This window comes from Ranitomeya imitator, chromosome 6 (assembly GCF_032444005.1).
Source record: "Ranitomeya imitator isolate aRanImi1 chromosome 6, aRanImi1.pri, whole genome shotgun sequence".
In the NCBI taxonomy this organism is placed as follows: domain Eukaryota; kingdom Metazoa; phylum Chordata; class Amphibia; order Anura; family Dendrobatidae; genus Ranitomeya; species Ranitomeya imitator.
Window position 1 is genome coordinate 194,620,739 of NC_091287.1, and position 27,976 is coordinate 194,648,714.

General features: G+C 46.3%; 1 protein-coding gene across 4 annotated transcripts in view; it reads right to left on the reverse strand.

Moving 5' to 3' along the window:
* Positions 1 to 27,976, reverse strand: part of MTRR (5-methyltetrahydrofolate-homocysteine methyltransferase reductase) — an 831,186-nt gene that overhangs the window by 319,423 nt on the left and 483,787 nt on the right. For all 4 annotated transcript variants that reach the window (XM_069730413.1, XM_069730414.1, XM_069730415.1 and 1 more), the window contains exon 9: positions 5,654 to 5,834. In XM_069730413.1, coding sequence (XP_069586514.1) covers positions 5,654 to 5,834 — 181 coding nt within the window. The remainder of the gene's footprint in view (positions 1 to 5,653; positions 5,835 to 27,976) is intronic.

The window sequence follows — 27,976 nt, forward strand, 5'->3', positions numbered from 1 at the left end:
GTCCAGCATTCTGCCCCATGGTCTCCAGTATTGCCCCAGTGTGTCCAGCATTCTGCCCCATGGTCTCCAGTATTGCCCCAGTGTGTCCAGCATTCTGCCCCATGGTCTCCAGTATTGCCCCAGTGTGTCCAGCAATCTGCCCCATGGTCTCCTGTATTGCCCCAGTGTGTCCAGCAATCTGCCCCATGGTCTCCTGTATTGCCCCAGTGTGTCCAGCAATCTGCCCCATAGTCTCCTGTATTGCCCCAGTGTGTCCAGCATTCTGCCCCATGGTCTCCAGCATTGCCCCAGCCCCAGACAGTCAGAAATAAAGAAAAAAAAAAAAAAGTAAAATCCTCACCTCTCCCGTTCCCAGCGCAGGTCCGGTGCAGTCAGCGTCTCTCCGGCTCTGCGACGCTCAGGACAGAGAGGCAGAGCGGCGCGCACAGTAGTGACGTCATCGCGCCCTCTGCTCTGAGACGTCGCAGGGTCAGAGGACGCTGAAGCCGCAGGAACCAGGAGAGGTGAGTATTAGAGCGGGGGGCGGGGGCGGGGGCGGGACCCGGGGGTGGGGGGAGCTGGCCCTGGTTGTGGCGGCGGACGGCGCCGCCCGAAGATTTAAAGGGGCGTCTTTTTTTTTTTTTTTTTTTTTTTATCTTCTTCTCCTGCAGCGCCAGCCGCCCCCAGCATTGTGCCGCCCGGGGCGGACCGCCCCCCCCCCCCGCACCCCCCTTCCTACGCCACTGCAGGTGTCTTTTTATACTGATAACAAGTTTAAACAGGTGCCATTACTACAGGTAATGAGTGGAGGAAAGAGGAGACTCTTAAAGAAGAAGTTACAGGTCTGTGAGAGCCAGAAATCTTGATTGTTTGTTTCTGACCAAATACTTATTTTCCACCATAATATGCAAATAAATTGTTAAAAAAACAGACAATGTGATTTTCTGGATTTTTTTTTTCTCAGTTTGTCTCCCATAGTTGAGGTCTACCTATGATGTAAATTACAGACGCCTCTCATCTTTTTAAGTGGTGGAACTTGCACTATTGCTGACTGACTAAATACTTTTTTGCCCCACTGTATATACATAGTTCTACATATTCTGTGACTTTCTCACTGTGATCTGCTATTTGTGTTTATACGGTACTTCTGTTACTTAACGGTTTCCAGTTTATATTATGTTTTATTCTACATTACCAAAATTGCCGGATGGAGTGCTTTCTTTGGGGGATATGATGCCTCCTACATCAGGAATTTATTGATCTCATTCTGGGATCATATTTCATCAGTTTCTAGATTTATATATCTTGTAGCAGACATTTTCTCCCATTTCTATTTAATATTTATACCCATTTAATAAACTTTATATAATTTTATCATTTTTTGGTTGCCTATTATTTTTCTTTAACCGCTTCCCGACCACCCACGGTAGATAAACGTTGGCGCTTGCTGGGCTCTCTGCATTGGCAACATTTATAAATGATGGATGGTCTCACAGCGCTCAGGACCCCCAGGGTCCTGCAAGCGCTGCAATTCCTGTGCAGACCGGTAGCTCTGACAGGTAACATCATCAGGACCTGATTAGATCAGGTCCCAATGATGTTAACCTTTTTGCTATCTTCTATATGCCAGGATTGCATTTAAAACATAGCAGAGGGAAAGCGGTGCTTTACTCACCTCTCCAACGCCCCCCCTCCCCCCCCCCATGATGAGATCTGATCACATTACAGTAGATCCCGCGTTGTCCCATTAGCCGGAGGTCACTTGACCTGCTTGATTCTGGAAAACACTTATGGAGTCAAAATCAACACTACATTTGTAGATAAATTTCCAAAGGGGTGTAACTTCGAAATTGGGGTCACTTGAAGTGGGATTCTGCTTTTCTGGCATTTAGGGTCTCTTTATATGGAGTCCGGAAACTATTCTATAATAATTTGCTCTCCAAGGGTCAAATAGTGCTCCACTACTCCAGAGTCTCGCTGCTTGGCCAAGCAGTATTGTACAGCCACATATGGGGTATTGCCAAGTTCAGTAGAAATTGTGTGACACATTTTGGCACCATTTTCACCCATTTCTCAGTGTGAAAATGTGAAATCTGGAGCTAAAATTTTTTTTGTGGTAATCATGTAATTTTTTCTTCACTGCCCAATGGTATAAAATTGTGTGAGGCACTTATGGTGTCAATATGATCACTGCACCCCTTGATGAACTCATTGAGAGGTGTAGTTAATAAAATGGGGTCAGTTACGGGGGTTTCTGCTGTTCTGGCATCTCAGGGACTCTGCCAATGTGACAGAGCCCACTCAAACCACTGCACTAAAATCTTCACTGCAATATGCCTCTCCTTTCCTTTTGAACTTTGCACCGTGCCTCAAAAGTAGTTTTCGATAACTTATGGGGTTTTGATGTACTTAGGAGAAATTACATAACAAATTGTACTGTTTGTTTTCTCCTATTACCCCTTTTGAAAATTGCAAACTTGGGGTCAATGCGACATTTTAGTGGAAAAAATGGGAATATTTCATTTACTCAGCCCAATTTTATACAAGTTTGTGAATTGCCTGAGGGTTAAACATACTCTCTACTCCCCTAGATGAATTCCTTGAGAGGTATAGTTTTCAAAATGGGATAACCTGTGGGGATTTCTGCTGTTTTGGCATGTCAGGGGCACATCAAATGGGACATGGTATCCGCAAACTATTGCAGCCAAATTAGCGCTCATTCTCTTTCCAGCCCTACCATGCGCCCAAGCAATATGAGGTACAGGCGTACTTTGGAAAAATTGGCATCCCATTTCACCTGTTACGATTGATAACATAAAAAAAATGGGGCTAAAACAACATTTATGTTGGGAAAAGGTCTTTTTTTATTTTTTACGGCTCAATATTATAAAATTCTGTGAAGCCCCTGAGATTTCACAGTGCTTAACACACATCCAGATAAAGTCCTTGAGGGGGTCTAGTTTCCAAAATAGGGTAATGGGGTTTCTACTGTTTAGACATAACAGGGGCTCTCCAAATGCAACATGGCTTCGGCTATTGATTGAAGCCAATTATGTGTTCCAAAAGTCAAATGGCGCTCCTTCCTTTCCAAGCCTTGCCGTGCACCCAAACAATAGTTTTCCTCCATGGTATCGGCGTACTCAGGAGAAATCGCACAACAAATTTGATGGTGCATTTTCTTCTGTTACCTTTGTGAAAATGGAAATTATGGCAATAAAGAAAAATTTTTGTGGGAAAAAGTTAAATGTTCATTTTTTTCTTCCACATTCCGTTAATTCTTGTGATGCACCGGAAGGGTTAATAAACTTGATGAATGTGGTTTTGATTACCTTGAGGGGTGCAGTTTTTAGAATGGTGTCACTTTTGGGTATTTTATGTCATATGGGCCCCTCAAAGTCACTTCAAATGTGATGTGGTCCTCAAAAAAATGGTTTTGTAAATATTATGGAAAAATGAGAAATCGCTGGTCAACTTTTAACCCTTAACTTCATAACAAAAAAATATTATTCAAAAATTGTGCTGATGTAAAGTATACATGTGGGAAATGTTATTCAGTAACTGTTTTTGCGACATATCTCTGGTTTAAAGGCATAAAGATTAAAAACTTGAAAATTAAATTTTTCAAAAGTTTCGTCAAATTTCCGATATTTTAAGAAATAAACTAAAGTCATATTGAACAAATTTTACCACTATCATGAAGCACAATATGTCACGAAAAAACAATCTCAGAATCAGTGGGATACATTGAAGCATTGCAGAGTTATAACCTCAAAGTGACAGTGGTCAGAATTGTAAAAATTGTCCTGGTCACGAATGCAAAAACAGGCTATGGCGCGAAAAGGTTAATTGGATATATTATTGCTATAATTATGCAATTATGTCCAAAAGACAGAAATTTATTTTATTTAGTGTCCTGTATGCAACCTTAGTCTGAAGTACATTCTCCCCATCTTTCAGTTGCAGCTTGTTGCATCACTTGATCCCAAGCTCTTCTCCGGCAAGTAGGAAAAGGTGTGTCCTTATTCATGCTCCTGTGTGAGCATATATAATTCTCTTCCTGATGCGGACAGAAATGTAAAAGCTACAGTACCTCTGAAGAATGACCAGGGCCGCCGGGTGCCTCAGTGGCACTGTACCTTGCATTAAATCACCTGTGGTCCTATCATAGTGTCACATTACAGATAATGATGCAACTGCAAGTAATTTTATTAAAAGGTACAGTACGTCTCAGGCACCTGGCAGTTGGGCGACCCTAAACAGTTACTAGGGGACCGGCCCAGAGGGCATTTGCGCCTCTGCCCAGCCAGATTCTGGGGATGGTTTGAATAATTCTGTACATTCCTATTAATGACCTCCTTTTCTTTTTTGTTTTGAAGAAAGAAAATACAGTATATATTGTGTATAAGCCGAGTTTTTCAACACTTTGTGTGCTGAAAACGCCCCCCTTGGCTTATACATGAGTCACGGTCCCAGAAAGCAGATGGGGGAGGGGGAGCGGCTAAAGCCTGTGCTGCTGCTGTAATAGCGCACAGTGCCAGCCGCAGGCTTCCAGCACACATTAAACTCACCTACCGGCGAGTCCTCGGTGCTGGCACTGCATTTCGTCCGGTCACCGGCGCCTGCAGCTGTTCCAGGCAAGATATCACGTGGCATCACTCATTAAGGTAAATGAATATGCATGCCTCTCCACTCCAAAAGGCGTGGCGTGCATATTCATTACCTTAATGACGAGGGCAGCGTAATCGCTTGGCAGGAAGAACTGAAGTTGGAACAAGATGCAGTGCCAGCACCGAGGGCGCGCAGGCAGGTAAATAGGATTTTTAACAGGAATCATACATAGGGATAAGGAGCCATGCACACCAGGACAGGGACTGGGGAGCCATGCACACCAGGACAGGGACTGGAGAGCCATGCAGACCAGGACAGGGACTGGGGAGCCATGCAAACCAGGACAGGAAATGGGGAGCCATGCACACCAGGATGGGGACTGGAGAGCCATGCATACAATGACAGGGACTGGGGAGCCATGCACATCAGGACAGGGACTGGGGAGCCATGCAGACCAGGACAGGGACTGGGGAGCCATGCAAACCAGGACAGGAAATGGGGAGCCATGCACACCAGGATGGGGACTGGAGAGCCATGCATACAATGACAGGGACTGGAAAGCCATGCATTCAATGACAGGGACTGGAGAGCCATGCATTCAATGACAGGGACTGGAGAGCCATGCATTCAATGACAGGGAATGGGGAGCCATGCACACAAGGACAGGGAATGGGGAGCCATGCACACCAGGACAGGGACTGGGAAACCATGCATACAATGACAGGGACTGGGAAGCCATGCATACAATAACAGGGATGGGGGAGCCATGCATACAATGACAGGGACAGGGGAGCCATGCATACCACGATAAGGATGAGGGGACAATGCATACCCGGCTTATACACAAGTCAATAAGCTTACCCAGTTTTTCGTGGCAAAAGTAGGTGCCTCAGCTGATACCCAGGTCAGCTTATACTCGAGTATATACGGTATTTAAGTAAAAAAGATAAAATAAAAAGAGTAATGAGTAGATGGGTCAACTATATTCACACCCTGATTCCTTGATACAATATTTAAGAGTTTTAAAGAAATTACATTTTACACATGCAAAGATACTTCAGCTTACCAATTAATAGACCTAATGGAGGCTTGCAGCTTGGAAATGCATTGAGAAGTTCCAATATGCTGATTGAATGGTCTCTAATAAAACGGTTATAATCAGCACTTCCCTGTTTGCTGCAGAGCTCCAGCAATCTCCGCTTCTCTCCAGTATCAGATGTATACTCCACTAGTGCACGTATGAAGGCCTACAGAATATGTACAAAATGTCAATATTACACTTTGAGAACTCTGATAAAGCAGCGTTGTCATAACATATACCCAGATACTATACCCCATAACACTAGAACTTACAAAAGAAGCCTCACTACAATTAAAGATTATATGAACCTACAAAAAAAGCACTTTTGAATAAAATATACAAAATCCATTATTATTACATGATTAATACTAAACAAATACATAGAAATGGTAAAAAGATCATGTATGAAAAAATTTCCCACATGTCACGCTGGGGGAGAGAGGACACCCAACGTGCAACGAAACACGAGGGGAACACCAGGAAAGATGTACAAGGAAGACCCTGGCAATAGGCAGCAGGGAGAGGGATCACCTCCTAACATAAACCTGAGTCTGGTTCTTGCACTCTCTATCATCCCTAGATGGGTCCTTCTCCCCATGCGCAATCACGTGCCTTGGCCCTCAACTTACACGGTCTAGTGCGTAGGCCAGCAAGAGACTAGTCCCACTACTCTATTTAACCAACAGGAACAAACATCAGAGCTTCTCCAGAGACAGGGTCCTTCAAATAGTTCAGTATAGATAAAGTATAGTGGAATGAGATGCTGCAGTTGAGAACTCAAGCTCCGATTTCACAGTCAGAAGAGAAAGAGCCCTTAAAGGGAATCTGTCACCTCATTTTTCGCATATAAGCTGAGGCCACCGCCATTAGGGGCTTATTTATAGCATTCTATAATGCTGTAGATAAGCCACCGATGTAACCTGAAAGATAAGAAAACCAAATTAGATTGTACTCACCCAGGGGCAGCCCACTGCGGTTAGGGTCCGATGGGTGTCACAAGTCCTCTTCCATCCTTCTGTCGCGGCTCCTGCGCAAGCATAATTCTCTGCTCTGTTGAGGGCAGAGCAAAGTACTGCGGTGCGCAGGAGCCGGGAATGGTCAGAGAGGCCTGGCACCTATGCACTGCAGTACTTTACGCTGACCTCAATAGGGCAGAGAAATACGCCTACGCAGGAGCCGAGACAGAAACAAGGAAGAGGACGTCATCACATGAAGATGGGAGGCGCCGGACCCGGACCAGCAACACCCATCAGACCCGAACCGCACCTGACCGCCCCTGGGTGAGTATAATCTAATTTGTTTTTCTTATATTTCAGGCATTATAGAATGCTGTAGATAAGCCCCTAATGGCGGTGGCCGCAGCTTGTATGCGAAAAATGAGGTGACAGGTTCCCTTTAATACTTTCAGCACCAAACAAAAGTAAATTACTCCAATTCAAGGTAAACCATAGACAGAGCCTAAAGAGGACCTGTGATCTATTAAATGCCATTTCCTTCTTATCCCAGATCCTCCAGGAGTCACATCAGTATGTGACTAGTGTTGAGCGATACCTTTCGATATTCGGAAATATCGGTATCGAATTGGATCAGCCGATATCGAAAAAATATTGGATATCGCAGATACCGATACCAGATACCAATGCAAGTCAATGGGACAAAAATATCGGAATTAAAATAAACCCTTTCTTTCCTTGTAGGTTAATTCCACATGAAGGAAAACAACGAAGAATAACGTAGAATGTATCGGGGGAGGTGGAGGAGACATTAAAGGCATAGAGGTTTAGCCCAATCAAATGGAATAGCAGGAATTATTTTTTTTAAGACGTTCGGAGTTACAAAGATATTGACTGTTTAGATTTTTTATATTTTGTCAGATATTTATGTTTCACTACTTCCATGCTCTGCACCTTTTTTTTTTTACTTCTCCCACACTTTCTTCATCATCCTCAGCAGCAGCATCTTTTTCATCAACATCTTCTTCACCTTAATCATCATCTTCTTCACCTTCTTCCTATTATTCTTTTTTTTTTAATTCTTCATATTCTTCTTATCCAACTCTTATTCTTCTGCATATTCTACTTCTTTATATTCTTCTTCATCATATTCTTATTTGTGACAGGCATTCCTGTAGTTGTTATCTATAAAAGTTTGAAGATTACACCTTCCGTTCTGCCTGTCACAAAAGATTTACAACAGTATTTGTCCGCGTTCAGTTTTGCCTGCAGCAGCAGGTATTTTCCAGGGGCACCACGAGGAGGAACAGACTCACCCGCATACACTGCTTAGTCTTCTTCTGCTTATAATTTAGATAATATCTTTTGCTCTGATTTTTAGTCTTATGCTTAATGTTCTTCTGCTTTTTGTTCTGCAGCTTCTTGTTCTTTTGCTTTTCAGTCTTCAGGGTCGTCATCTTTAGGGTGTTGAACTTGGAACTGTAGCAGGAGGCACAAGAAGGCTGAGGAACTGCTGAGAGCCAGCTGACGGTACTGGAACCCGGATGGCTACCTGAAGGTAGAAGAGCCAATGGCACGACCGAGGACCAGCTGACGGTACTGGAACCCGGTTACTAAGCAGGAGGTACCCGTGCCACAAAGCACTACCAAGGACCACCTGACGTTGGTGGAACTCGGATACCCAGAAGGAGGCACCAAAGCCAAAGGCTCTGCCCGGAACCAGCTGACGGTGCTGGAACCAGGGGGACCTAGTGAGATTGTCTTCCCAAGAACCAGCTAATGGCGGTGTTGGAGCCCAGGGATTACATGACAGAGTGTAGGCTGAGGCCTAATAGGAGCTAGTTGAAAGGGAACCTTTAACTCCACAGGCATTAGCAACTGAAAGAGCCACCTTGTGCAGCACTAATGCTGCACAAGGAAAAAGTGGCTCTTTTAATTATGGTCCTTGCACACGCTGAACTAAACACTTATAAAATGTGTCCCCCGATACCGTGAAACGGTCCCGGAGGTGGGACTTTCTTTCGTTCGTAATGAGACGCAGCACAGCCGGCATTCATACCCCTTTGGCGCCGGGCGCCGCCTCCTCAGCGTTGTTTGAATCTGTCACGGAGCCCGCGCTGTTATGTTAAACCTTGGCCATCCACAGTTAGCGCTGCCCGTCTTCTGACATCATTTTGTGTCAGGCTGACTGCGCCTGTGGGGCCGCGCTGCCCGAGATCCCGCCCTGCAGTGTCTTCTGATGTATTCACACTGCGGGGCTGGGATCCATGGGCATGCGCAGTGTATATCTTTGCCTCTCACTCCTCTCCATCTGCCTTCTTCAGAGTGTGCGGCGTCAGCTGATCCCTAATCAAATGCCACGGCCGTGACGCCGCACAGTCTGAGGGAGGCAGAAGGAGATGAGTGAGAGGCGAAGATATGCACTGCGCATGCCCATGAATCCCAGCCCCACAGTGTGACTAAATCAGAAGACACTGCGGGGCGGGATCTTGGGCAGCGCGGCCGCACAGGCACAGTCAGCCTGACATGAAATGATGTCAGAAGACGGGCAGCACTAACTGCGCATGCCCAAGGTTAAACATAACAGCGCAGGCTCCGGGACAGATTCAATCAATGCTGAGGAGGCGGCGCCCGGCGCCATGGGGGTATGAATGCCGGCTGTGCTGCATCTCATTACGAAGGAAAGTCCCACCTCCGGGACGGTTTCACGGTATGAGGGGACACATTTTATAAGTGTTAAGTGCAGCGTCTGCAAGAAGCATAACTAAAACAGCCACCTGTTCCTTGTGCAGCATTAGTGCTACACAAGGTGGCTCTTTCAGTTACAAACGCCTGGGAGGGGGGGACAGGTTCCCTTTCATTTCTGTAGTAGTGTGAGTGTGGAGGTAGCAGGAGCAATTGCCAGATACACAGCAGGGGATCAGCTGACGTTATTGAAACCCAATAACACTGGGTCATGTGTTGACTGTGCAGCCAGCACTTCTGAGCAGCAACTGGCGGTGTTGGAGCCCAGGGATTAAAGTGCAGGTGGTAGAAACATGAACACAACAGGAGACCTGGATACTGTTGCCAACCAATTATTTAATCTGTAAGAGGAGTGGCAAATTCCTGCGAGATCCAGGCCTTGTTCATTTTCAGAAAAGTAAGCCGGTCAACGTTATCGGAGGATAGTCGCATGCGACGGTCTGTAGTACACCACCTGTGACACTAAAGACGCGTTCCGATAATATACTAGCAGCAGGGCAAGCCAGCACCTCCAATGCATACTGGCTAAGCTCTGGCCATGTATCCAGCTTAGAGACCCAAAACTTGAAGGGGGAAGAGCCGTCAGGGAGTACGCTGAGAGGGCAAGACATGTAGTCTGTCACCATCTGATGGAAACGTGGCCTCCTGCTGACTGGACCAGTCTGTGATGGTGTAGACATTTGTGGCGGGCACACAAAACTTTGCCACTGTTGGGCCATACTGGTCTTGCCTTGTGCTGAGGCACTGCTTTTGCTCTCTCTTTGTGCAGAGCTTCCTCCACTGCCTCGATGCACTGAGCTGCTTTGTAAAGCACTAGCAGCACTTCTCTCGATTGGACTGGAGAAGATGATGGACTGCACCAGTGTGTCTTGGTACTCCCGCATTTTATGCTCCCGCTGCAACAGTGTTATGAGGGTTTGTAAGTTGTCCCGGTAGCGCGGATCTAGGAGGGTGTACACCCAATAATCAGCTGTGGTAAGAATGTCAGCAATGCGGCGGTCGTTTCTCAGGCACTGCAGCATGAAATCAACCATGTGCTGCAGACTGCCAACTGGCCAAGAAACGCTGTCCCCTGCTTGAGGCGTGATTCCTGCCTGCTCTGCATCTCCCCACCCTCACTCTACATACTGACTACTGGAGATTTGTGTAACTCCCTCCTCTGGACAGATGTCTTCCTCCTCCATTGACTCCTCCTCATCCTCCTCACAAAGTGTCCCCTGCCTAGGCCTTTGTGAGGAACCACGTTGCGCAGACTGTCCAGAAGCAGATGGCATTTCTGATTCATCATCCTCCACTGCTTCCACCACCTCATCCCTTAGCGCTTGCAGTGTTCTTTCAAGCAGGCAGATAAGGGGGACAGTCATGCTGACTAGTGCATCATCTGCACTCGCCATCCGCGTGGAATCATCGAAGGCATGCAAAACCTGGCAGATGTCCTTCATAGTGGCCCACTCAGTGGTTGTGAAGTCTGAATGGCGCGCAGTGCGACTTTTTTGCGCCTGATGCAGCTGGTTCTCCATTACTGCTGGCTGCTGCTCACACAACCGCTCCAACATACAGTATGTAACGTTGAGTTCCACCTGGTGGGTAGGTCACATATGATGCGATGTTCCGGAAGGCGGAATCGGCGCTACAGAGCTGCAATGCGCGATCTTGCCATGCTGGAACGCCGCAAGTGAGCACACTCTAGGCGGACCTTGTGCAGCAGTGCATCAAGATCCGGAGAGTCCCTCAAAAAACTCTGCATGACCAAGTTGAGCACATGTGCCAGACATGGGATGTGAGTGAGGTTGCCTAGGCCCAGAACTGCCACCAGATTTCGTCCATTGTCACACACTACCATGCCTGGCTGGAGATTCACTGGCACAAACCACACGTCGCTCTCCTGCTGGATGGCATTCCAGAGCTCCTGCGCTGTGGCTTCGATTCCCAAAAGAAATTAATTTCAATATGGCCTGTTGACGTTTGGCCACGGCTGTGCTCATATCAGTCGGAACAGGTAAGCGTTCACGGGTCCATTTGGATGTGGACCGTGACGGCTCCTGCAGCGATGATTCAGGGGAACTGGAGTATGAGGAGGAGTCAATGTGCACAGACTGGATTCCTGCAATCCTTGGAGTTGGCAGAACACGTAGAGCGCCACTCTCACTATCTGTACCCGGCTCCAAAACATTAACCCAATGGGCAGTGAGGGAAAGGTATCGTCCCTGTCCATGGTGACTGGTCCACGCATAGGTGGTGAGGTGGACCTTGCTACTGACGGCGTTTAGTATCGCATGTTTAATGTTTCCCTTCACATGCTTTTGCAGGGCAGGGACGGCTTGCCTGCTGAAATAAAAGCGGCTGGGCACATTGTATTGTGGGACTGCCAATGCCATCAAGTTATGGAAGCTGTCAGTCTCCACCAGCCTGAATGACAGCATTTCAAGGGACAGTAGTTTTGCAATGCCTGCATTCAGAGCCTGAGCTCAAGGATAGTTTGCCGAGAATGGCTGCCTTTTCTCCCATGCCTGTGCTACCGATGGCTGTAGACTGGGCTGGGAGTGTGAGGATGACTGGTAATGTGGTGCTGTGGGTAGAATTACACTGGGTCTCTGGACAACAGTGCCAGAGGTTCTTTCATGGCGATCCTGTGAGGAAGCCGAACCAGCTGTGTGTGAGGCTCCAACGCGAGCTGAAGAGGTGGTAGGTGCCGCTGTAGGTTGGCCTAGATCTTCAGTGTGTTTTTGGAACTCCACCGCGTGCTTACTCCACACATGTTTCCACATATTTGTGGTATTGAGGTTGCTGACACTTTTCCCTCTTTTCACTTTCTGATGACACAGCTTACATTTGACTAAGCAAATGTCATCTGCAACTGTGTCAAAAAAGGACCAGGCACTGAAAGTCTTGGGAGCGCCCGCTTTGGCTTTTGGAAGAGGCATGCTCCTAATGGGTGCCGAAGTGGAGGCTACAGGCATCACAGTCTTCCCCCTCCCTCTCCCTCTTTGGGCCGTTCGGGGAATCTCTTCCTCAGAGCTGCTCCAAACACCTTCCTGTACCTCACGCCATGATGGGTCAAGGACCTCATCCTCTACGCTACCCTCTTCCACCAACTGCTTCTCCTGGGTAGCCTCGGCAGCACAGTACACACCAGAAAGTGGCACCTGAGTCATCATCAGATGCGTACTGAAGTGTGCTGACTGGAGGCACTGTCCCACCCGCCTCTTCAGATTCAGAGAGACAAAGCTGTTGGGCATCACTGCATACTGCCTCTTCTTCAGATTCTAGAATGCTGCTTGGCTGGCCCCCTATCTCCAAGCCAAGAGATTCAGAGAACAGAAGTAGAGATGGCTCCTGTCCTGGGCTCTCTGACTGCCTGGGCAATTTGGCAGGTGTGAAGAGACAGATGGTTGCTCTTCAGTGCTCTGTGCCTGAGTGGATGTGGTACTAATTAAAGTCGATGCATTAGCTGCCATCCATCCGACAACGGCTTCAATTTGTTCGTCCCGCAGCAGCGGGGTACGGCGAGCTCCTAAAAAGCTGAGCATAAAGGTATGTTCCCTGCTAAAACTGAGGGATGATGAGTCACCGGTGCCCGCAGCAGGCACAGAATCCCCACATCCTCTCCCTGCTCCACGACCACGTGCCTTACTCCCTGCCTTCTTCATCTTGGTAGACTGATAAAGATAGGCAGAAAAGTACTTAGGGCTTAGTGTGCTTATTCCTGAACAGCTGCTAACAGGTATAAGAAACACTAATTTTAGAAAAGTGTGGTCTACACTTTAATATGAGCTAATGTGGCCTACACAACTGTAAAGTGGTGTGTTTGGTGAATTTTATAAACTTTTGGTTTGTTTCGCAGAACAGACACTACAGAGTTAGCAGGCTGCACTAATTGCAATAAAGGACAATGGATTCAGCAGTATGAGGCAGTGACGCACCCTGAGCTGACTACCACCGGCTGTGGCAGCAGAACAGACTACAGAGCCACCTGCATTCACACACAGACTGTGCAGAGAGCCGAGAACGGCGCTGCAAGGCCAAGAAAAGCACCTCTATCTAATCCTATATAGTGTTTTTCTACAATCTAGCAGGATACGGATGGAAACCCACTAATAGGATAAATTTGAAAAAATGTGCAGCAGGCTGCACTAATTGCAATAAAGGACAATGAATTGAGCAGTATGAGGCAGTGACGCACCCTAAGCTGACCACAAACAGCTGTGGCTGCGGACAGACTACAGAGTGAGCTGCACTCACACACACAGAGACCTTGCAGACAGCTGTGAACAGTGCTGCAAGGCAAAAGCAAGGTTCTCACACAGCGGTTGCTAAAATAGCCTGGGTAAAGCACAATGAAGCAAATCGCTATCTCAAAACTGGCCCTAAGTCAGAACACAGCGTCCTGTCCCTAACTGAATTCACAGCAGAGTGAACCCAAAATGGCGGCGGCGGCGACTTTTATAGGGCATCGTGACATCATTTCAGCAGCCAATCACAGCCATGCCAGTAGTTACATGCCTACCATGCAGAACAGGATGTGCCCTCACTTCTAATCATTCCTCATTGGCTGAATTAAATAAAACCGGGACTTTGCATTATGGGAACTTCCGATTCCGGTATCCGATATACTGAAAGTATCGGAACTCGGTATCGGGATTCCGATACCACAAATATCGGCCGATACCCGATACTTGCGGTATCGGAATGCTCAACACTAGATGTGACACACCCCTGACAACACCACAATAAGAGGATAATGCCAAATAAATGTGAGTGCAGGAGACCTGGTAAGAATACACATATTTACATACACAAAAAGGCACATACCATGTGACCAGTACACATACAAGGAAATGGCAAATTCATGAAATAATCATATGACTCCAATAAATGCACCATGCAATAGATTAATTTTTTTGTGGCATGTTTTGACAACCAATAACAAATAATATTCAAAGCTAGAAAAATCAAAGAAAAAAAGTCAGACGCACAATCAGCTCCGACACCCCTGTGCGTTATGTTTGCCACAACAGAATTGGGTGCTCGTGGAAAACAGAAAAAAATATCTGTAACATCAAAAATAACAAAAAAACGAGCACTCACCATCTGTGCAAAAAAGTCTTTCCTTTGTTGAGGCTTCATGTTAAAAAAGCAGGATGTAACAGGGAGAACCTGAGGTTCCAGATGACGACGATCGTTTCGCTCTGCTGAGCTTCTACGGGTCTAATGGTAACGTCAGGTGGGAGGGTTTATCTAGCATATCCGTCCAAGCGGCACTCCCTCACCTGTGAACGTCACCAGACTATGGAACTCCTACTTAATAAAACTGTTAAAAAACAATATGAAGTGGAACAAAGTGACTGAACAAACATGTAAAACTGCAAATGTAAGTACATTACAAAGAGTACAGCGACAACTTACCAAAATATTACTATAGAAAAACTGACATGTCGGTCCGGTCATTTAACCCTAGAGGGCCTGTTGCATTCACTTTCAATATCCATCTCCCCTCTTTTCTCAATAACAGCCTGTGGAGATCACCTCCCTGTTCTGGCAGAATTACCCGCTCAAGACCTGCGAACCGCAGACAAGCCGCATCTCCTGCATGGTAGGTGCGTATATGGTTTATGAGTCTGGGAACACCCTTACCTGTGCTGATAGATTTGAAGTGTTCTCTGAATCTGATAAAGAGGGGGCGTATAGTTTTACCTACATAATAAAAGCCGCACGGGCAAAACAGGACGTACACAACATGCGTGGTTCTGCAGAATATGAAGTCCTTAACCGTATGTCGGACAGGACCAATGTGGATTAATTTACCTACCAAATGGTAGGAACAAAAGTTACAATGTCCACATTTAACATTTCCTTGGGGGATGCTTGCTGTCAACCAATCAACCTGTTTAGATACCACCCTATTGCGCACAAGTACGTCTTTTAGATTTTTGCTTCAGCGACACGCAAACAAAGGGCCTTTACTAACTGGACCAGCTAAACTAGGGTCCCTCTCCAAAATATGCCAGTTATTTCTTATGGCCGTTCTTATACTTTGGTCCATAGGACCAAATTTAAAACTGAAAACGAACTTTTTTTGCTCCAAATCGTTATTGCCCAATTTTTTGCCCCGCTTTGTTATACCTTCCGTTTTCGATTTTGGTAAAGCCTGATCTAAAACACTAGGGGGATACCCTCTGTCTCTGAATCTGGTATATAATTCTTGTGATTGTCGCAAAAAGCCTGCTTGGCTGCTATTAACCCTCAAGACCCTGAGGAATTGGCTGTAAGGAAGGGATTTTTTAGTGTAATGTGGATGAGCACTCTGATAATGTAGTAGTGAGTTCATTGCTGTGGGTTTACGGAACACTTCAGTTTGTAACGACCCTTCCTCAATCCAAATTCTAACATCTAAAAATTCAAGATGTGACCCACCATAAACCGACGTGAATTTCATGTTCATGTCATTTACTTGTTCAAGATGTTGAACAAAGGATAGAAAGCCGGATTCATCTCCATCCCAAACCACAAACATGTCGTCCACAAATCTAATGTAGAGTTTTAGATGTTTTAGAAAGGGGTTACGGTCAATATATACGAAGCGTTTTCAAACACTGCTAGGTATAAATTGGCGAGGGTACATGCGACAGGTGTACCCATCGCTGTACCCTCTGTTTGAACAAACCAAGTAGAATCAAACTTAAACGCATTGTGAGATAAAACAAAACGTAAACCTTCACAGACGAACGCTACTGCCCTTTCATTAGTCGGGGTATATGAGAGAACCTCTCTGACTGCCTCCACTTGGGGGATACGAGTATACAAACTTTCTACGTCGATAGACGCTAAGAAAAAATTATCCTGCCAAGTGAACCCTTTTAATATTTCCAAAAAATGTTTGGTGTCATGCACATAGGAGGGAATGTCAGGGAGGAGGGGATGTAGAAGCCAATCCAAATAGCGTAACAAGGGTTCTGTGATTGCTCCCACCCCCGACACTATTGGACAGCCTGGCGGTGTGACTGGTGACTTGTGCACTTTGGGTACATGGTACCAATAAGGTTTGTTGGGAAAATCTATAAACAATTTCTCTGCCTGTCTCCTGGATAGGGTCCCATTCTCAACAAAGGGTCTCAACAGTGTCCGTAAATCGTTCTTAAATTTCTCGGTGGGATCGGATTTCAATGGGCGATATGTTTCTAATTTACTTAGCTGTCTGTGGGCTTCTAACATATAATACTCTTTAGATAAGAGCACCAAATTTCCACCCTTATCCGCCGCGCGGATCACTGTATCATCCGAACTGCTGATTTCCCTCAAAGCTGATTTTTCTTCTACGGTCAAATTAGACGGCGTGTGTCGACAAATGAGAGCTTCCACTTCTTTTATAACCTGTCTCTCAAACACCTCTATGGGTCCTCCTGGAGCAATAGGAGGCATAAAGGTGGAAGGTACACTACCCATAAATGGTACATTATTCAACGACCTGGATGTTAATGAGACGTCAGGATCTGTAAGGCTAAGTAGCAAAAGTGCATCGTCTTGTGTATCATTATCAACACCGGAATTAACCATAAAACCCAGAGGACCTACAGAACATGGAGTTTCACCTGGATATAACTCCTTAACTGTACCTGTGGAGGAAGAGAAAAATTTAAACAAATGCATTTTCCTGACCGCTTTAAACAAATCGATTTTAAATTGAACTACATCAAATTTCTCCGGTAAACAAAAGTTCAAACCCTTGGATAACACCGATAGGTGAGTCTTAGGGTACCGTCACACAGTGGCATTTTGATCGCTACGACGGCACGAACCGTGACGTTCCAGCGATATATCCGTGACGTTCCAGCGATCTCGCTGTGTCTGACACGCTCCTGCGATCAGGGACCCTGCTGAGAATCGTACGTCGTAGCAGATCGTTTGAAACTTTCTTTCGTCATCTAGTGTCCCGCTGTGGCGGCATAATCGCATGGTGTAACAAAGGTGTGCACGATATTGTATACGATGTGCGCATAGTAACCAACGGCTTCTACATCGCACATATGTCATGAAATTATCGCTCCAGCGTCGTACATTGCAAAGTGTGACAGCAGTCTACGACGCTGGAGCGATATTGTTACGATGCTGGAGCGTCACGGATCGTGCCATCGTAGCGATCAAAATGCCACTGTGTGACGGTACCCTTACTCAGTTCATGAGAAGACAAGTTCAATACTGTGTTTAAGATGTGCTTGCGGATAAGTCCATTTCCAGGAAACTTGTTTCCTCTTTCGCCGATTTTTGGGATCTGAGTCTCCTGCCCTCCCTCCGTGTTTTCCTTCTGAAGGGGTCACCTCTGTCACTGATGCCTCACTTGGTGACTTATTCGTGGATGGAAATAGGTCCTCATTCATGCTCGAGTCCAAATCAGTAGTTAAATAATCCCTTTTAGAATATTTGGTAAAATTACAATTTCTGCCACCTCTGGGTCTGGGAAACCTGCGGGAACCTGACGTATTTTTATTTTTATTCCAGGAAAAAATTAAACCATTGTCAAAGTCCGCTTTGTCGCGAATGAACTTATCACATTTTCTTTGTTTTATCTCTGACTGGAGAATGACCAGCTTGCTGTCCAGTTTTTTGTCCATAGAAGTCCACTGGGTTTCAGTCAGACGTGTGTTGATCTCTTCTTTCGTTTTAATTAAATCAGTTTTGACTGTATCATAGTTAATGGTATTTTGTCGCAAGACCAGCTGGAGGAGGTCCTGAGAGCATTTTAATAAGATCCTTTCCCATTCTTGCACAAAAGCAGCATTGTCTTTAAACTGGGACATATCTTTATAAACTCTTAGTCCTCTTGGGACTCTCCCATTATCCATATAGGATGTCAGTGATTTGTTCGTCCAGAAAAGATTTATTTCTTTTTCAGCAAAGTTGAACAACTTCTGCTCCAGCGTCTTAGTACTCAATGAAATGATCTCATCTTGGTGTTTCACTTCTAAAAAATAGGAATCTACGTTCTCCCTGCCTGCTAGTAAGCCATGAGACAGTGGCAACGTTCCTGGATTCATCGTGGTTTTCTCGGCACACATCGTGCCCAAGAGAAATGAATACCACAGGAAATTATGGCCGATAAAGCTGAGTGCTGTCACAAAACAGTCTATGCAAGAAAAATCAAAGAAAAAAAGTCAGACGCACAATCAGCTCCGACACACCTGTGCTTCCACCTCCAGGCAACTGAGCGTTATGTTTGCCATGACATGAACATGAAATTCACGTCGGTTTATGGTGGGTCACATCTTGAATTTTTAGATGTTAGAATTTGGATTGAGGAAGGGTCGTTACAAACTGAAGTGTTCCATAAACCCACAGCAATGAACTCACTACTACATTTAAGTTGTGCTGCTGTGATACCACAATTTCCCACGGGATCAATAAAGTGTATCGTATCGTATCGTATCGTACATTATCAGAGTGCTCATCCACATTACACTAAAAATCCCTTCCTTACAGCCAATTCCTCAGGGTCTTGAGGGTTAATAGCAGCCAAGCAGGCTTTTTGCGACAATCACAAGAATTATATACCAGATTCAGAGACAGAGGGTATCCCCCTAGTGTTTTAGATCAGGCTTAAACAAAAGTGAAAACGGAAGGTATAACAAAGCGGGGCAAAAAATTGGGCAATAACGATTTGGCGCAAAAAAAGTTCGTTTTCAGCTTTAAATTTGGTCCTATGGACCAAAGTATAAGAACGGCCATAAGAAATAACTGGCATATTTTGGAGAGGGACCCTAGTTTAGCTGGTCCAGTTAGTAAAGGCCCTTTGTTTGCGTGTCGCCGCAGCAAAAATCTAGGTAAATTAATCCACATTGGTCCTGTCTGACATACGGTTAAGGACTTTATATCCTGCAGAACCACGCATGTTGTATACGTCCTGTTTTGCCCGTGCGGCTTTTATTATGTAGGTAAAACTCTACGCCCCCTCTTTATCAGATTCAGAGAACACTTCAAATCTATCAGCACAGGTAAGGGTGTTCCCAGACTCATAAACCATATACGCACCTACCATGCAGGAGATGCGGCTTGTCTGCGGTTCGCAGGTCTTGAGCGGGTAATTCTGCCAGAACAGGGAGGTGATCTCCACAGGCTGTTATTGAGAAAAGAGGGGAGATGGATATTGAAAGTGAACGCAACAGGCCCTCTAGGGTTAAATGACCGGACCGACATGTCAGTTTTCCTATAGTAATATTTTGGTAAGTTGTCGCTGTACTCTTTGTAATGTACTTACATTTGCAGTTTTACATGTTTGTTCAGTCACTTTGTTCCACTTCATATTGTTTTTTAACAGTTTTATTAAGAAGGAGTTCCATAGTCTGGTGACGTTCACAGGTGAGGGAGTGCCGCATGGACGGATTTGCTAGATAAACCCTCCCACCTGACGTTACCATTAGACCCGTAGAAGCTCAGCAGAGCGAAACGATCGTCGTCATCTGGAACCTCAGGTTCTCCCTGTTACATCCTGCTTTTTAACATGAAGCCTCAATAAAGGAAAGACTTTTTTGCACAGATGGTGAGTGCTCGTTTTCTTGTTATTTTTGCTAATATTCAAAGCTGCTAACTGAAGAATTAGGAGTAATGTAGCTATTATATTGAATTCATGTGGGTTATGGAACTAAGTTGTGTTAATATGCATAACATATGCATTTGATGAACTAACTTGACCTTGACACACGTTATGCTCAGTGGCGGATTATAATGAGGTCAATCTGGGCGGTAGCCCAGGGCCCAGTGGTGAGGGGGGCCCTGGGCTACCGCCCAGATTGACCTCATTATAATCCAACTAGCATTGGCAGACATACCGCCGGTTCAACCGCTGCAGCTGCAACGGGGCCGGAGGCTCCGGGGCGGGACCCTGCAGGAAGGGTCAGCGTTAGGGGAAGGCAGCTGCCAAGGGCCCCCGCTTCCCCAGGGGCCCCCAGCTAGTGGCACATCACGCAGCCACTATGGGGCCCCTGTGAGGCAGGGGGGCCCGCCTGCCGCCAGCACCGACTCCCCTGCCGCATAGAACTATACCGGGGTCTGCAGGTACAATTCAAAGCAACAATGGAGGAGAGACGCTCCCTATCCCATCATTCCCCACTCTGCCTAGAGGGGAATGATGGGAGAGACAGGAGCAGGGAGTAGCGTGAGCACGAGGAGAGGTGAAGAGTGTGCTTTTTTTTTATTACTATAACAGTGAGTACGGGACTTCAGGGCCATTCTCGGGGGGGAAGATGTGGGCAGGTGCTATATACTAATATGTGGGCTGTGTTATATACTACGTGACTGTGCTATATACTAGTACATGGGCTGTGTTATATACCAAGTGACTGTGCTATATACTAGTATGTGGGCGTTATATACTACGTGGCTGTGCTATATACTAGTACGTGGCATGTGTTATATACTACATGGCTATGCTATATACTAGTATGTGGGCTGTGTTATATACTACGTGGGCTGTGTTATATACTACGTGGGCTGTTTTATTTACGAAGTGGCTGTGTTATATACTACGTGTGCTGTGTTATATACTATGTGGGCTGTGTTATATGCTACATGGGTCGTGTTATATACTACGTAGGCTGTGTTATATACTACGTGGGCTTTGTTATATACGACGTGGGCTTTATTATATACTACGTGGCTGTGCTATATACTACATGGGCTGTTATATACTATGCAGGCTGTGCTATATACTATGGGGGTATATTATATTCTATGGGGGGCTTTGTTATATACTATGTGGCTGTGTTATATACTATGTGGCTGTATTATACACTATGGGTGGTACATAATGCATTATATTCTATGGGGAGGTTGTGTTATATACTATGGGGGGCTGCATTATATACTATGGGGAGGTGGGCTGTATTATATTCTATGGGGGCTGTATTATATTTATATCCTACTAGATTGTGGCCCGATTCTAACGCATCGGGTATTCTAGAATATACATGTCCCCGTAGTATATGGACAATGATGATTCCAGAATTCGCGGCAGACTGTGCCCGTCGCTGATTGGTCGAGGCGACCTTTATGACATCATCGTCGCCATGGCAACCATTATGACATCTACGTCGATACTGTGCCCGTCGCTGATTGGTCGAGGCGAATTCGCGGCAGACTGTGCCCGTCGCTGATTGGTCGAGGCCACCTTTATGACATCATCGTCGCCATGGCAACCATTATGACATCTACGTCGATACTGTGCCCGTCGCTGATTGGTCGAGGCGAATTCGCGGCAGACTGTGCCCGTCGCTGATTGGTCGAGGCCACCTTTATGACATCATCGTCGCCATGCTGTGCCCGTCGCTGATTGGTCGAGGCCGCCAGGCATTCTAGAATATGCATGTCCCCGTAGTATATGGACAATGATGATTCCAGAATTCGCCGCAGACTGTGCCCGTCGCTGATTGGTCGAGGCAACCTTTATGACATCATCGTCGCCATGGTAACCATTATGACATCTACGTCGATACTGTGCCCGTCGCTGATTGGTCGAGGCCTGGCGGCCTCGGCCAATCAGAGACGCGGGATTTCCATTATGACATCATCGTCGCCATGCTGTGCCCGTCTCTGATTGGTCGAGGCCTGGCGGCCTCGACCAATCAGAGACGCGGGATTTCCAGGACAGACAGACAGACAGACAGACAGACAGACAGACAGACGGAAAAACCCTACGTCGATACTGTGTATCTGAGTATCTACGTCGATACTGTGCCCGTTGCTGATTGGTCGAGGCCGAATCAGAGACGTGGGATTTCCAGGACAGACAGACAGACAGACAGACAGAAAAACCCTTAGACAATTATATATATAGATAGCGCTAACATATTCCGCAGCGCTTTACAATTTGCACACATTATCATGTGGGCTGCATTATATTCTAGGGGGTTACATTATACTCTGTGGGGTGGTTGCATTATGCTCTATGGGGTGGCTGCATTATACTATATGTGGGCTGCATTATACTGTATCAAGGACTATGGGGAATTCATTATACTATATGGAGAACTATGGGGTGCATTATGCTATGGGAAGTGAATTGTACTGCATGGATGACTATGGCGGTGTATTATACTATATGGAGCACTATGAGGAGTGTACTATACTATGTGGAGGACTATGGGAAGTGTATAATACTTTATGGAGGACTATGGGGCACATTATATTATATTGAGGACTATGGGGTGTGCATCTTACAATATGGAGGACTGAAGCGCACATTATAACACATGGAGGACTATGGGGTGTATTATACTAAACAAGTAAAATGCTGCATATTCATCGAGTGATTAGATTGTTTATGCCGGAAAAGAAATCATTGTTCTCAGCAGCACATCGCCGGTGTAAACTGTAGATGTACTGCTAATATCATGATCCTGTATGGTGATCTGTTAGTGATCTATTAGTCATCGTTCTGTCCCCACATTCTTCCCCCCTTTGTTCAACTATATTGGGGTGGACACATGCCATAAACCCGGGGTTTCGGTACTGGGTACCCACGTCACCTTTGATAGGCCTCCCACACCCCCAGCGGTCAGTTTGTCGGCCTTGGGTTTCAACCCTTGAGTCACCATCAGTCTGTGTCACCAGACCCTTTTTGGTCAACCCACTTTCCACATGTACCCCTTCACGTGACCTTTCTTTCCATAGTCGACTTTCCCGATTGACACGGTCATAAGTCCCACTTACAGTTGAGCCGATTGACTGGTCTGAGTCTGACCCTTCGCTTCTACGTCTACTACCGGGTCTCCCATCTCGGTCACTCATCCTCGAGCTAACAGAGGAGTCACTTCTTTGGACTTTTCTATTCTTTAGGGTATCTTTCCGTACCTCTATACCCTGGGTTGAAAGTGGTTACCATCTTATATTCTGCAGCGGTTTATCAATATTCAGACGGTCCAGTCTTAGCTGCTCTATCTCCTTCAGGTATGTCACCTGGCATTTGAATGTTCCTGAGGCTATCTACTGAGCCAATTACAACAAATGGAACCATCCCATCTTCAGCAGTTACCTGGACTTCACCATCTGGAATCCTCACTCTTGCCACACCAGGCAAGATCATTCACCAGGTCCTGCATCACTTTTCCAAATCTTCCAATTACTTTTCCCACCAGATTTCTGGGTACTTGAATGATATCTTCCACAAAGCCCAGCCGACTGAGCTCTCCTGGTATGCTCCAAACGTCGAGCAGCTTCCCCATTCCTCAAAAGGAACATCTGTTTCGTGCGGAGGCACTGTAGGTACATATCCTTCAGGATAGCCACCCGCTTTACTGTGACTTCCTTAGTGGACAGTATCACCAACTGCTTCGTCTCTGGTGCCCAGTTCACACTATGCGCTTCGACCCCCTTCTTAAAGGCCTCATGCACACCTTCACCGGTACAGGCTTCTTGCACATCTTCAGGTACATACTGTATATCACATACTTAAAGAGCGGGGTCTCACTCTCTTCATGGATGGACGGCTCCCGTTTTGCCATGGACTTTTCTATTAAGACATCTGCCACGCCCGGACGACTGTCTTGTTCAGCTTTTAGCGCCAATTCTTCCTCCGCTTTACACTCTTCCAGATCCCTAGCCAGGCTAGGCATTGGCAGCTTCACGTCGTTACCACTTTGGCACCGGCACGGTAAGTCTGCGACCACCAACTCTTTCTCTTGTAGAGGGCCTCTTAGTGCTTGTCTGAGCACTTCCATATCTTTCTTTAGGGCCTTAGTCACAGTTTGCCACATTGACAGGTGACCTTTGAGCTCAGACACCTCTTTCTCCAACGTACCCACTCGGCACTCAGCACCCTGTCTCAGAAACTCCTCTTGCTTTAATGGGGTTTCTACTGCCTCCTGGATCCTCCTTAACTCACTTCTTCCAACCTCTGGATTGGTTGAGCTTCCATCACTCAAGGAGGTATCTGCTTTAGGCCCCACTCCTTTGATGGCTTCCTCCAACTCTGCACCCTTGGACTCAGCACAGTCATCTTCAGCCTCTCTTGGGTCTCAGAAGTGACAACCTTAGCTTCGTCCCGATTCTCAGGGACTTCAGAGTACTTCACACACTCCAGGTCCTCAGTATCTTCCGTCACCTCATCTTTATTTAAATTTTCAAAAGATGCAACTGGTTCAATCACTTTGCCTCTTTTACGCCTCCAGCGACGGGTGGAAGACTTGCCGTTTGTTCCTGGCGTCATCTCAATGGGAGTCACCACCACCCAATCAGTCATCCTGTAACCCGCAGTCGCCCCTTACACAGGTCATACTTTCTGTTATGACTGCCCCTGCCATCCTGACTTTACCTTGTGGAGCACTGTCGTTCCGCTGTGTCAGTGTTTCTGTCAGCACAACCTCGTACTCAGCTCTAGTAGTTGCTACTGGTAATTAAACATCACAGTCACCCACGGAGTCTGTGTCACACCCCACCGTATGGTGAACCCTCAAGTTCCTTTCTAACAAGGTGTCAGCTTCACAGGTTTTATCTACCATATTACTGTCAGTCATTTTGGGGTACACGTCAGGTGATATCATGTCGGTAAGTTGGGCAGATGAACCCTTCACACTGGTCACCCAGATGTCTGACCCGTCAATTTTGAGATGTATTCCTGTCTTAATGTATGCCCCTGCAACAACAGAAAGACTTCCACCCTCCTGCTGTAGAGGAACACCCTCCTTCCACAAATCCGAGAATAACTTACAGTCTCGGCCTACTATCACCGGACAAGGTAAGTTTGGAACTATGGCGGCCTCCAGACTTGAATGGCCCCTGACCGTCTCGAGTTGCACCAAGGCCACTGAATAAACCTTAGTGTCCCCATGAATGCATGTGACCTCAATCTTCTTTTCAGATATTACAAATTTTTCTTCTACAGCCCTTACCAGGATCACCGAGCTCCCCGAATTGACCAGACCAAATACCTCTTCTACGTCTGCATTCAATTCTAGTACACACCCACGTAACCTCTCGCCGGGTGGGTAGTTCATAGAGCAGATTGGACACACATAATAAAATTGCCTCAGGCAACAGTTCGATGAAGCATTCACTGCCGCCTCTTTTCCTGCCACCACTCCTATTTGGGTTACCACCCTCTTTTGGGCAACTACGCTCTTTTGGGAAACCGCCCCCTTTTGGGACTCCACCCCCTTTTTTTACAACCATTCCTGTTTGGGTTACCGCCCCCTTTTGGGACACCACCCTATTAGGGACACCTCCCCTTCCCTGGGGTACACCCCATGGACTCCCCCACGGCACTCCCAGGCCCCAGTTCGCACCGTGCACCAGAATGTCCCTGGGCTTGCACTGGCCCTTTAAGAGTCTGCACAACCTGGAGCATAAAAAAGTTTTTTTTTTCCTTTTTTTTTCAACACTTCACCAGTTCCTGCTGGCACTGCTACAGCTCCTGCTGCAGCCACAAATCACTGGGACCTCCGGGGGCTGATCACAAGCAGCTGATGCCGCCACTGCAGCTCCTGCTGCTGCAGAACCTCTTGCTGCAACCGCGGCTACACTCCACAAGGCTCTACCGCAGACTTCGTTGACCCACCGATCCACAGCAAGCCGCTTGTCACCTTCGTGGACCCGTCGATCCACAGCAAGTTGATTTGAGGAAAAAAAACACAGTCTCTCACTGATCCCGGACAACATAACTTTAGACTGACAACGCAGAGTGTCTTCCTCTGCGACACACATACTGGCCATTTATAATCCTGCCGGACTTTGTTTCATCGCCACAGTTATACAACTAAACGCATCCTGCAGCGCAGAAACAGCACACACAGCACTCCCTGGCTGTCACATTGGTCAATGCACCACATTCTACCCCCCTTTGTTCAACTCTATTGGGGTGGACACATGCCATAAACCCGGGGTTCCTGGTTGTCACATTGGTCACTGTACCACAGTATACAGACATCAGACATCAGATTATCCTGTATTTAAGATCAGATGTATGTGCACACAGTATAGGATATGTCAGTGACAGTCTCCTATACACTGTGTATACTAAGAAATTTGCACTGACTGATCGCTCCTGGACTGGGCTACAGGACATACATGATATAATATATAGTGGCTCTATATACAATACAGACCAAAAGTTTGGACAAACCTTCTCATTTAAAGATTTTTCTGTATTTTCATGACTATGAAAATTGTAAACATTTTTCTAATTTTGGTTATAGACATTACCACAATGAACTGTAAACAAAACAATTCAGATGTAGATTGTAAGCTCTCACAAGCAGGGTCGTCTTATTGTGCTTTAATTATTGTATTGTTATCGTTGTTACTTATGACTGTTGTGTTTGAAACCGTTAAACTAACTGTAAAGCGCTGTGGATATATGTTGGCGCTATATAAATAATGATTATTATTATTATTATTATATATGCAGTGTATGATGTCATGCAGCCAGGTTCAGGAGTGATCAGCCTGTGATCCTGTACACAGCTGTCTGCTGTGAGTTATTGCTGCAGCTTGCTCTTACACACAGATCAGGCCACGTTGGAGCTGATGACCCCACTGACAGCACGACCAGATCTGTGTCAAGCTTCAAGCTGCGCAATAAATCTCACCCTGCCTCAGCTCCACTGCAGATACCACAATTATGGGAGGGGGAATGAAGCTGCGCGTGAGTGCTCTGTATTTCCGTACTGCAGGCAGTGATTGCTGAGAGATTTGTGCATTTAAAGCAACAGCACTGTATTGAAGTAGAAAGTAATATTGTAAGTTGAAGTTGGAAGTTGAAAGTAAAATATTGTGCCTATTTTAGAAGGAAACTTGTAAGTGATTGTTTGGTCATTAGTGTGCTTGTAACTTCTTCTAGTTGTGTGACTGATGTACAGCTAAGGCCGGGTTCACATTGCGTTAATGGTGTCCGTTAGACGGACTGTTACACCGCGGCATAACGCGGTGTAACGCAGCCCGTTAACGCCACCATTAATTCCTATGTAGGACGCATCGCTATCGCACACCCACAATGGGCGTGCGCTAGCGATGTGCCGTCATTGAGTGATGGACCATGAGACGTGGCCTGCAGCGTTTCCGGGAGCGTCACTGCTAGCGCAGATAGAGCTAGCAGATGCTCTATCTGCGCTAGCGCAACGGAATATCGGCACTTGCGCTAACAGCAGCCCGTTAACGTTTGTGTTGAACGGGTTGCTGTTAACGCAATGTGAACCCGGCCTAAGTGAGGATCAGCAAAAGAGGGTAGCCAACTGCATGGCTGATCTAGTAGGTGAGAGTCCTATCACACCTGGGCCTTCCTACTTTAGTCAGTGAGTTCTTTTGTGGGTGAGAGCCACGTGAGCCTTCCCACTGTCCATGTAGCTGGTCTAGTAGGTAAGAGGCCTATCACACCTGGGCCTTCCTACTTTAGTCAGCTCGTCTAACAGGTGAGAAAGCTGAAAGAGCCTTCCAGTTACACCCTGCAAGTCTACCGGGTGAGCGCCATGAGAGCCTTCCCGCTACACCTTGATAAGCTAATTCTGACTTGCTAAAGTGTGGTCTGTAGACAAGGTCCAGGCACACAGAGGGCATCTGCAGAAAGGTGAGCTGTCTGGAGAATAAGTGGAAGCCATGGGCAACTTGTTCTGTATGCAGTTAGGGCCCCAAT